The sequence below is a fragment of the Caenorhabditis briggsae genome (assembly GCF_000004555.2).
Source record: "Caenorhabditis briggsae complete genome, chrIV, whole genome shotgun sequence".
Lineage (NCBI taxonomy): Eukaryota > Metazoa > Nematoda > Chromadorea > Rhabditida > Rhabditidae > Caenorhabditis > Caenorhabditis briggsae.
Genome location: NC_013487.2, coordinates 999869 through 1012116, shown reverse-complemented (window position 1 = coordinate 1012116; position 12248 = coordinate 999869). Strand labels below are relative to the sequence as shown.

Sequence of the window (12248 nt, the reverse complement as noted above, 5' to 3'; positions counted from 1 at the left end):
AGAAAATGAGATATATAGGCTCAAAGTGGACGTTCCGGGTGTCGTTCTATTAGAGGTTTTACGGTATTTGGAAATAAATTTACAGTTTTCAAAAAGTCATCGTAAATTTTAGAGATCTTCATTTTACAGTTACTTAAAAACATTTTAAAAAATTATGGAAAAGTTTGGAGTTCCTCATATCACAATAACTGAAAATTCTTCTTAAAACCATACTTGTAAAATTCCGGGCCGGCCCGCCAAAGCCCGGGCCTCAGGAAATTTGCAAGGCGCGGGCCCGGCCCGGAAGGCCCGGTAGCAAAAAAATTATGTCATTTTGAGCCAAATTTCGAGCTCTCAATACAATTTTCTCCATTTTTTTTGGATTGCTTGTCTGTTTGATCAAAAAATACCGAAAAAACTCGACAAAAATGTTTTGATCGAAAAAAAAACCGCATAAGGGTGCCGAGCCTCCGAAATTCAGGAAAAAGCCCGGCCCATTACAAGTATGCTTAAAACTGTTTTACGAGACAGTTTAAAAATTACCATTTCAGAAAGTCGTGAATTTTTGTTAACTAAATTCTTAAAACTGATACTAGACTCAATTTTTGAAATATATTTAAACAAACCGCCTGTAACTTTTTCCATAGACACGATACACCTCTATAAAATATATCATTTTGTAGAGTTTACCAAGCTTTTTCTTATCCATATTTGTTGGTAAAAAAAAGTTGAACCTGAAATAAGTTATGGATTGGTCCGTCATTTGTCCGTTGTTGACCTGTTTCGGCTCTTTTTGGTCCGCAAGTTTAAAAATCCGGTTTTGTTTTCAATTTTTGGTTATTCACTGTTTCAAGCGGTGAGTAAAATTTTTCGGATTCTTAAAAAATTTGGGAGCTTTTCAGCTTCTTCATAATATCTAGCAAGCTTTCAACCATTAGAACCAACATTTTTTCTAAGAAAAAAATCACTGTTTCAAAAAGTGTTTATTTTTCTGGAAATCCAATGAGATCCGCTGACAATGCGCCTGACAATGTGCCTTTAAAGAATTTCTTTCAGATCGCGGTGTCATCGTCCCCACTGGTCTATCTCACACTCCTTTCAGTTTTAAAGAAAAATTTCCGGATCTCAAAATGGATCGTCTCAAGGATCAGTTGACAATCGATATGGAGCCAGTGTTCACTCCAGCTTCCACCTCCTCAAAATACGATTCTCCAAGAATTACAGGACAAAAAAGGTCCCTTTCTCCAGGACCTGTTCGAAAACTTCTTCTTCAAAGAGGTGGAAAACGGGCTGTGAGAATAGGTCCGGCATATCAAACCGCGGTTTCTGGAAACCCAATTTTGTCATTTGGGGACCCAGATCCAGAGGATCGGGATCGAGAAAAGGCCATTTTCATTCCCCTGGACAACACAGAAGACACATCAAAACGTGCGCAGACTTGGAAGAAGCATCAAGACTATTTCTATCGAATGTGCCATGAAATTTATTGGAGAGCTATCTGGCGCCAATTTGAGAGCCATATTCCTTATGAAACTGCTTTGGAGCATCTTTTGGAGTGTAAATATGACTTTTGCAAAGCACTGGAAACGATTGATCAGAAGTTGAAAGTGTTGCCGCAGGAGACGAAGCCGTTGTGTATGGCTCAGGCGAAATTGATGGCAAATTTGGTGAAGAATGAGAAGATCACGAGGAGAATGTTGCAGGAGAAAGCGGTGGGTTCTATTTTCTATCATCAGAATTGTCTTGAAATTGCCTAAAAAACTAACAAAAAATCAACGTTCTATCTTGATTTTGGTGCAAGTTATGCGCCTTTGAAATCTGCGAGAGCGCAGAGAAACGAGAGTGTCTGCGTCTCTGACCTCTTAACTTTGAAGCGCTGTATCTCAGCTCAAGAGGATCTATTTCAAGTGGTTTAAAGTGCATTTTAAAGAAGAAAACATCCTTCAGAATTTCATAGTAAAATTCCTTATTCCAGATGCGCAACTACCATCTCGGAGAAGTCCAAAAAATTCGCTACCTGTTCACCCGCTTTTATGGTCGTCAAGAATGGCTCGGTGTCCCATGCAATTGCAACGATTTTATCTGTATGGAACTACACTTTGAGCCACGTGTCAGTTGCACGAATTGCAACAAGAAGTACCGAAAAAAGATTCGTGGTGCTCGAGATAAGCTCTGTATGATTTGTGAGAGTTATGTGAAAGTTGGTGGCACAAAACGGCCGGCAAATGATGTTGTGTATACGGATAGGGAGTTGAAGTTTCTGGAAAATTGGGAACGGAAAGAATCGGAAGTCGGAAGACGGTTGGAGAGGGAAGAAGCAGAAGTTTTGATTCAAGAAGAGACAAATGCCCGGTGGAGACAAGGAGAGCTAACTGATGAGGAGAGAGATATGTTGGATTATAAGGATTTGCGGATCCAAAATCGAGGAGGGAAACATCGGTACAATATGGATGAGCAGAAGATTCGAGCCGAGAAAATTGTCTCTCAACTTCAACCATTCATCTTTCCACACTTCTCCAGATGTCAGTGTAAAGTGTCGGGAAGTGTGCCGAGGCATTCGAAAAATGCCGAAAAGTGGGAATGGGATGAGGAGGAGAGACGTAGATGGAGAGATTTGATTGTGGAGTATGACGGAAATCAATCAATGGTCGCCGAGATTTTCGATGTGGAACCAGGTCTGATTGAGAGGTTCATGCAGGTTTATCCAAGGAATCATAAGATTTGGAAGGTGGGTTTTTTCTTGGGGCTATGTTGGAGTCTAACTACACCGTTGTGAAGCGACTTGAATATAAAGAAATTATTTAAACTAGACGACATTATTTTCAACATGATTGTCTTGAAATTTCCTACAAAACTAACTAAAAATTAATTCTCTATCTCAATTTTGAAGCAAGTTTTGCGCCTTTGAATTTGTGCGAGAGCGCAGAGAAACGAGAGTGTCTGCGTCTCTGACCTCCTAACTTTCAAGCGCTGTATCTCAGCTCAAAATGTTCCGTTTTGAGTGATTCAAAGTGCATTTTGAAGAGGAAAATTGTGACAATCAACACACGTTAAATCTAAAAACTGGATGTTTTGAAACCGGGTAATAAAACGGACATTTTAGAACTGACCATTATAAAACTACTTGAAATGAGTCCTTTTCAGAATGAGAAACAAACTTCTGTTTCAGAAGTGACATTTTAGAACCAGACATTTTAGAACAGTAATCACTATTTGAAACCCGGCCTTTTTGCACCAATCGAATAGTTTAGATCTGAAATAACGGAGTCCAAGACGTCATAACCCTATAATCTCAAAAATATTGACATTTTGCAACCAGTCGTTTTAGAACTGGACGTTTCGGGGCTAACAAAAATTGTTTGAATCCAGTTCACATTGCAACATCAATAAGTTATGAAACAAACCAGACCAAATCAAATCATTTCGAAACAGGTCCTTTTTTTTGAAAAAAAATTTTTTTTTTAATTTTTATAAAATTTTTCTGGAGAGTTCGGTTCTGAAACGTCCGGTTCGGGAAAATACTGTTCCAACAACCTTAAATAATCTGGGGTTAGCAACACCGTCTGATAGAGCTTCGATATTGTGTTTTCCAATACTTTCGCAAAACTTCCAAGAAGATCCAACATTTTCCAAATGAGACATTTTAGAACTCGACGATCTAGAAACGTTCATTTTGAAACTAGTCGCTTCTTGATTGGTTTTCTTAGAAGCTGCCCACTTCCATTTTGGAAATAATGTTTTAAATTTTTCGCTTCGGAAATGTCATGTTTTGAAATGTCTGGTTCGAAATGATTTTCAAAAAATACGGTTTCAAAAACGTTGTACATATAATCGAGAGTTCGTAACAAGGTCTGATGATTATTTCATGTTCAAGATGATTTCTAAAATTACGGTTTCAATAATTTTGTATAATCAAGGACTTGCAATAATATCTGCAATTCAATTTTCGTTCGTTTCCAAAATTCCAAAATAATTACAGGAAGATCCAACAAAGAAATTCGTCCGCCTACACCGTCGTCAACAATTTCCATCTATAAATTTGCCGCCGTTTCTACCGGATGGAGACTCTCAAAACAGTTCCAGAGATGGATCACCGTACCTGCCTCCAGAAGAGATTCGAGCGGCTAAGAAGGCTAAGAAGAAGTGAATTTTCTGAACAATTTTCTTTGTATTGCTGTTTTTTACTGTTTAAAAAATTTTGTATATATGATTTCCATTTTCCATATATTCCATTGAATTCTGCGAAAATTTTCCTGAATTTTTTCAGATCAGTTTTTGGGAAAAAATTTATTTTTTTCAGCATCAATTTTCAGTCATATTTTATCCGATTTTCTGTGTTATTTTTTTTCCCTGACACTACGATTTTTCTTTCACCCCAATGTATTTTTTTCTGGTATTTTATTTTTTTGCTCTCTTAAACAATATTCGACTTTTACTCACTTGCTTTTTTGGTCATAAAAGATTTTTGCACCATTCAAAACTTAGTTTTGATCATAAAAAACACAATTTTGAATTTGCACAAACTTTTCCCGAATTATCAAGGAAAAATTATAATGAAAAATTATAAAGTAGAAAAATCAGTTTAATTTAAAGTTTTGATAATTTTAAATTCTAGATTATTTTTCTGTTTTAGCGCATTTCAGTTCCATTAACGATAACCAGTTCGATTAACGTTAGTCAGTCAATCTCAATTTTATGATAAATGAGAAACATAGATTTTTTGTTTGGTTTGTGCCTTTAAAGGAGGCGAGACAGCAAAACTTTCGGGGGACAGTTCGGGGGACGAAATCGCGCCGCGCTTATACATATATATATATATAATTCATACGAGCTATAATCAAAATTTCATTCGAAATTGAAATTTTCACCAAAACAGGAAAGCAATTAGATGGAATGAAATGTAAAAAATGAGTGTTTTCAGTGTAATCATATTGGAATGGGACTGATCAGAAAAACATAATAATACCAAAAGGAAACAGGAAAAATATATGAAAATTTAAAAAGATTTAAAGAAGACCCAAACAGTGAGAAAGGTTCCAATCTAAAGAGAAAGAAATCCTATGAAATTAGGTCTAGGAACAAAAAGAACAAAACAAAATTGAGTTTCGAAAATGCGCTCTATTGATTCCGTCAAAATGAGGTCTCAGCAAAGGAAAAGAAAAAGGGACACAAATTCTAAAGGCTATGAAACGGTAATTTCGTTTTATGGTCAAGACTTTTAGAATCCATGTAATCCTGCTCCTAATTGTAGAAAATACCCTTTTTGCTATCCAAAAACTTCATGAAATCGATTAGAATGGTTCTGGTTCTCTGTAAAAAATTTACGAAAAATTTAAATTCCACAGTAATCCCTATACAAACCTCAAGAGAGGATCCAGAATTATACATCATGACGAATATGTGAATTTTCGTGATGAGCTGAGAAGATAAATAAATCCACAGTGTTCGGAGGCTTTGTAGATTTTGGGTCGATATTCGTGATGTCTTCAGCTTTTTGGAGGACGCGCTGCTCATATCTTGGAATTTCAAACGTGTACAAAAGTGATCTGGAAAATTTTCAAAGTACTTTTTGAGGAATTTGTCTTTTTAGCGGTCTCGTGGACCGCCAGATTGGCCACTGGCGACTTACCGGGCGGCTCAGACGTCCAAAACTAACCTTATATGCTTATCCATGTACGATGGTACCATACTGTTCAAAACGTTGATATCGTAGCTGTCAGCATCGTGATCCTTGGAATTCTTGTACTGAAAAAGAGGTAAATGTAAATGTGCTCTATTGAAACTTCTCACCTCCTCTAGAATCTTTACGACTGTCCATTCAGTTGGCATTTTTGGAACCTTCCTCTCCGAATGCACCAATTTGTGATCGTCCACTAGGATCTTTCCCAGCCCGTCAGTCAGTTTCACCTCATCCAGTGTTCCCGCATGCCTTGCTCTTAATACAGACATCCGCTCATTATATACTGGATCGTTTTTGGGAATCTGAAATGGTTAGTATTACTGTGACCACTCTAATAGATGACCACCCAATACGTGAATTTTGAGCTCAATTATCTCGATTTCTATGAAAGATATGAAAAATGTGATTAATAAAATGTTGGTGATATTATGTGAAACATTTTATCAGTTGACAAATTTTTGTTACCTCTTATAGGAGCCGAGATAACTGAAATCAAAACTAGAGAGCAACGATTTAACTCACATAGTAACCTGGATTGTTCCTTGGCTTCTGAATTGCTTCTTCCGAAACAGGAATCTCAACTTTGTCATCTTTGTCCTGGATCTTGCTAGCAACTTCAGAATCTGTAACCTTCTCAATTGGACCATTTTTCTCGGGGGATTCGAGAAGATTCTGAATTTCCTCCAGCACATTTGGAATAGCTCCTTTCGGTTGGTCCATACAAATTTGAGTCTCATGGAACTGTGCATCTGGTTTTGATGGCGTTTGATTCTGAACTTCCTCTATTTGGTCGATTGGGATCATTTTTGGAATCTTCCGGATCTGTTCTTTTGGATTTTGCTGTTCAAAATTGTTCTCTTGATCCTTGCTGATCCTTGAATCCTTGACCTCAGAAGTAGTGGCTCCTGGATCCCCTCTGGATCTTCTTAAAGCATCAGATGACGTGGCTTCTTCAGAATCCTCTCTCAACTTCCTTCTCTTTGCTACATAAACTTTTCTATAAACATTCTCCTCCTGAATCCTCTCCTTCTTCACAAAACTCCTTTCCAAATCATCCACAGCCTTCCTCTTGCACTTCTTCTCAGCATCCCAGGCATCTGGTGAAATATCCACGTGGAATTTCTCCCCATATTCCTTCAACGATCCTTTATACATTCTTCCAGCCTCCTCTCCAACTGGAAATCGAATGTCTGTGGTAGATTTCCAACCTCTATAATGTATCATATAGAATTGGATCGATCCGATTTCTTTGATTGCCATAATCTTGGCGGAGTAGGGGAATTTGGACCCATCCTTTTCGTGGAGGCAAACGAAGATCTCATTGGTGGTGAAAATTGGGCTAGACATGCTGGAAATCTGGGTTGTGTTAGTGAGAGAGAGAGAAAGAGAGAGAGAGAGAGAGAGAGAGAGAGAGAGAGAGAGAGAGATAGAGATAAAAGAAAAAATGCCAAAAAGTTGCCAAGGTTGGAACCCCCCAAACTCAATAAAAAGTCGATAACACTAAGAGTTAACCTAACGAATGTGTTATGATTGACATTTGAAAAGATACATGTCACGATTAGAGCGCGTTTGCACAGCGGCGGATATTACGCGCGCGCGCTCACAACAACACTAACAAGTGCGCGCATCGTTGAGATTCAATTACACATAACTCGGCTCAAAGTTGGAATTTCTGTTTGAACCAAAAAGTAAATGATAGAACTTGACAAGATCTATGAAATGATATATATTCGACTATATTCAAATAGAAAATTTAAAGCCCGAGAGCGTCGAAGAGTCTTCGCCATCCAGTCTGTTAAAGTTTTTATCATTTTGTAGAACTCCTTCTACATTTTCAATGTTTAATTTGACAAAATTGTATTTCAAAAACGCAAATATACAAACCAAGTATTGAATCATATCAAATTTAATAAACTAAATGAAACAGCTAATTTCTTCAATTACCGTTTTACGTTTTGCCGCATAAATCCCTTCAAACTCAAGATATCCTAAAGATCTAAATTGCAAAAAGTTAATCAGAATTGGTGCTTCAACATTATATACAGTACCGGGATATAAAGTAAACAAAAGCGTATTTTCAGTTGATTTCTGGCTATCTCACTATTTTCAAGAGCATAAGGCTGTCAAGTTTCCGATCACTTCAAAATTTTGTAGACTGTAGAACAAACCCTACAAAAACGAGCCAAAAAGTGTCTTTCAGAAATCTGCAACTAGCAGAAAAACTAGGAATTTCAAAAAAATGCTGGGAATGCAAAGTTTTCAATCTATGTCTGTTTTACACCTTCAAAGTTTCAGAGTAATCGGAAACTTGACAGCCGAGCTCCAGACTCCTGAAAATGGTCAAAATGAACTAAACAGTCTGAAAAAAAGTTTTTGTATAGCTTAATGACTGTAGCTCGATGAGTAGCCTGGTTGAAATTCTTCACACTCTCAGTTTTACATCAGAAACGAAATAAGTTATGATTACATCAGACAGAAAGGTAACAATTTAAAAAAGTTGTTGAAACTGCAAAGCTCAGAATTGAACCACTTGGTGATATTACATAACTTTGCCTCATAACTATGTTGAAACTAAACTGATTACAATGTGCTTTATATCAAACCAATGCTCATAAAATGGCTTCAAAACTGTTTTAAATATGATGAGTTAGTAGTGGTGTAAAAACGCAATAAGCTGTTTCTAATTCTGTTCTACGTTTTATCGTATACCTCCAACTCATATCACATATCAAACTGAAAATACATATCAAACTGAAAATATTTTTAACATGTTAATTGAAAGAAGAGCTTTGAAATTATATATTTTTCGAGTATTGGGAACTACTTTAAGCTAAATTAGAAGATGCTTTAGGAGGTCATCAAAAAACCAGATGACACAAATTCATGCTAAAAATGAGACGCTAAAAGTGATGCTAAACCGTTCAAACAAAAACCAATAAGCTAGAGGAAAGATAAATGACCACAAGAAGGTATAAAATTATTGATTTGAACTAAATAGTGAGGGTCAAACGGGACGGACCGTCCACCACACCGATCAATGACGATTTGTGCGCGGGTACGCGAGTTGGTCAGTTTCTTGTCCGCACACCATCGGGAAGGAGAAGGGAAAGATGACAAAGGAAATGCGAGAAGGCAACAACGAACGCAACAAGATGGTGATGATCCTTGCAATAGGAAGAAAAGAGTGAGAGATGTCATATAAAAACGCGAAATGGCTTTATATTAGACTGACACACGAACTAGCACATTTGGATGGACCACATAACTAACATTGAAATTATGGGCTCTTTGAAAGAGAATTTTTGTTTACTGTTTCAATGAATTGATTAACAATATTTTTGTTAGTCTCACTTGGTTCACTTGGTTATATGGAAAAAATACCTAAACGAGAATGATAGTTTTGAATAATAACAATAGCAATTTTGAAAAGCAGTTGCAACTGTAAAGTCATTATTTCTAAAACTACGGAAAACTAAAACCGTTTGGCTGGAAATTCAAACAAGAATTACTCTACATAGAACACTTATAAATTCTCAAAAACATTCTAGAATAGAAGCCAAAGCAAAAGTTCATCCCTTAAACTTATTCAAATTGCGCGCGATTGAGCATTGCTATGATATTAGAGAAAATCAATAAATGCAATATTAGTGGATTGAGCGAAACTGAGAAATGTTTAAAATCCTTTTTTTAAGTTTCGAATACAAAATTTTGTGTCTTTTGGGTCAGTAATACTGTAGCCATACTTTATCGAATGTCAGATAATTCGAATCTGAATCAAATCAGTATCAATTTTCAGGAAAGATTACTTCGAAAACAATGATTACTTGAAAATGAACGGTTGTTTTAAACTTCAATGAAATATTAAAGTTTCCTAATCATTGAAAATTTTAGAAACGTTTGACTGACTAGACTAAGTAGGTGATAAGTTATCTGTTTCAGATATAACATAATACATAGTTTGACAAAAGGCTTGCAGTCATTCTGTTGCATTACTTTCCTGTCGCATTATTTTGGAGATTTTTGAGAACTGCATGTTGTACAACTTGAAGGAACAAAGGCTCTTCGATCGAACAATGTTCAGGATTTCATAGAATTCATACAACCATTAAACAGTGTTTTTTTAAATTACGATCAACATGAAGTTTCAATTCTAATTTTTTGCTATCGGAGTTTGTAACATGCTATACTCACCTCTTCAGCAATTTAGACCCCCCCCTTTTTTTAAAGCATTAAAGCAAATTTTTTAAAGCTAATCCAAATGGGCGTGGACCAATCAGACATAGTTCTTTCGAGAAGATACCTCAAAAACCTCAAACAATTCGATTTCAGAAGTATCATAATTATGAAATTGCGCTAATCAATCGGAGTATTGATAAAATAAGAATGACATTCTTCAGTAAAACTTGAAAATTTCTCGCTTTAATGAAACAGCAAAACAATAAGTTTTTGATTGTAAACTCACTATTTTCCTTATTTCAGAAGGATTATTAAAATACAGTTTCAATAACTTTGTATAATCGAGATGCAGCAACAAAGTCTGATATTTTTCTATGTTGTTGTTGTTCACAAAAATTCCCAACCATTTCAGGAAGATCCAACAAAGAAATTCGTCCACCTGCACCGTCGTCAACAACTTCCATCTATAAATTTGCCGACATATCTTCCAGATGGAGATTCTAGTTCCAGAGACGGATCACCGTATTTGCCTCCAGAAGAAATTCGATCGGCTAAGAAGGCCTAGAAGAAGTGAACATTTTAAAAAATCGCTGCTTTTTTTGCCGTTACAAGATTTTCGTATACATGATTTCCATTTTTTCTGGTAATTTTTTTTGCTCTCTTGATAATGTTCCAGTTTCATTCACTAGCTTTTTTGTCATAAAACGTTTTCTTCGGCTTTAATTATTCTAATTTCGAAAAAAAAAAATGCATAAAACGGTACAAAATGAGTAAGGAAAAATGTAGTTTGTGATTTCAGAAATTTTGATTTTTCAATTATCTTGGATCTCTCTATCAGAAGTTTCAGATATTTTTGAATTTTCGAAATTACATGTCCGTTGGCCTCTCCAGATCTATTGCTAGAAAAAATACAATCCCAATAAGAGTGCTGTGGATCGCGTTTGATTCTTGCAATTCATTAACTGACTCTAGGAACATCAAGAGAATAAAATTTAAACGTAAAACTGATGCGAAATGATAATATTGAAACAATAAACTTATTTTAATACAAAATCGTTAAACAAAAAATCATTTGAGGATTTGGACGTTTTCCGAGAAACGTAACAATCCAAATAACTGGGTTATCTCTTTAAAATTGAGAATTAAAATAAAATTTTCTTCCTGTTTCAGTTACTTCATGATTCTTAAATATTCTCAATATGTATAATGTTTATCATTGTTGTTTTTTTTTGATTCGATAAGCAAAAAATATTTTTTTTTCTAAAATCGGGGTAAAGATGGAACAGAAACATTTTTTCAGAAAAGTTTCTCAATTTTAGTTACAAAAAGTAAAGTAATGATTATCGACATTGGACTTATGGTGGGGAGAGATGATGTAATTGCAAATTTAATAAAACTGATAAAAAGTGATGAAATTGAAACAGGTACTGATTTTCTATCTAGGAAAAACCTAGTCCAGTAAAATTATGTCATTGAGTTTAGCAATTTCGAAAATCACTGTTTCCTCATTACCATGAGATTTGAGAAAAATGAAATTTTAATAGTTCTGTTTTTATCATTCTGAAGAGGTGCGGCAATCAGACTGGATCAATTAAAGAGGTTAAAAAGCAGGTAGAAGTTGTTAAAAGGACAATTAGTGTTTCAGAATATTGAAATAAATTTGAGAGTTCCAATCGCAACCATTGGGGGTCTATTCTCTTCACACACTCTTTCCCTCTCCCTCTACCATACTCTACCATTATTTAAAAATTTAATACAGAACAGTTTTGAACGTTTCTTATTTGTTTTCTTGATAGGTCTTGGAATGACTATAACTTGTTTTCTAGAATCTAGGAAAACCCAAAAACTTCGAAATATATATTTTTTCTATTTCCATCATAAATTAAGATTTGAAGTTTGACCTTGTTGAATTCCATTCAAACATCTCATATTTGAATTTATTTGAAATTTTAACTTTGTTCCAAAGTAATCCGTTAACGATCTCATAAGAAATCTATGAGAATGAGATATAAATAAAACAAGGCAGAAAATTAAATGAGAAAATGGATGAAAATGATTGTTTCAATTGGAAAAATTTCAAAAAACTGGTTTCCTCTAGGCAGTTTCATATTGAAATGAAAATTATAAGAAGCACACAATAAAAACAAAACGAATCGGGGAAAATGTTATTAAAATGAGTTCTATGGATCAAAAACACCGACTAGAGCCAAAAATGTTACCTTTTAAAAACATTGGAGAATCTGACCAATTGTTGTTTGAGTCATTAATGAATTTTCCTTTTTTTGTGAAGAGAAAAAAAATTGTGAAGAGAAAAAATATAAAAATAAAGAGATCCTATGAAATTAGGTCTAGAAATTATGAAGGAAATTTTTGAAAAAGGATCAGTTTCTGAAAAAAGCTTCCGAAAATGCTC

General features: G+C 35.2%; 3 protein-coding genes across 3 annotated transcripts in view; 2 read left to right on the top strand and 1 right to left on the bottom strand.

The window, feature by feature from the left end:
- CBG13707 overlaps positions 1-4126 on the top strand; it is a gene marked incomplete at both ends in the record, with an annotated part of 7837 nt that extends 3711 nt beyond the window's left edge. The window contains 3 exons of the mRNA XM_045244794.1: positions 1036-1691; positions 1955-2707; positions 3959-4126. Of these exons, the coding sequence (XP_045095234.1) occupies positions 1036-1691; positions 1955-2707; positions 3959-4126 (1577 nt within the window). The remainder of the gene's footprint in view (positions 1-1035; positions 1692-1954; positions 2708-3958) is intronic.
- Positions 4127-5359: 1233 nt separating this feature from the next.
- Positions 5360-7006, bottom strand: CBG13706 (the record flags this gene model as incomplete). Its single annotated transcript, XM_045244793.1, has 3 exons — positions 5360-5525; positions 5636-5961; positions 6182-7006. 3 exons carry the CDS (start codon positions 7004-7006, stop codon positions 5360-5362), a joined length of 1317 nt encoding a protein of 438 aa, XP_045095233.1.
- Positions 7007-10181: 3175 nt separating this feature from the next.
- CBG13705 lies at positions 10182-10400 on the top strand (the record flags this gene model as incomplete). Its single annotated transcript, XM_002632427.2, has 1 exon — positions 10182-10400. One exon carries the CDS (start codon positions 10182-10184, stop codon positions 10398-10400), a length of 219 nt encoding a protein of 72 aa, XP_002632473.2.
- Positions 10401-12248: the final 1848 nt, after the last annotated feature.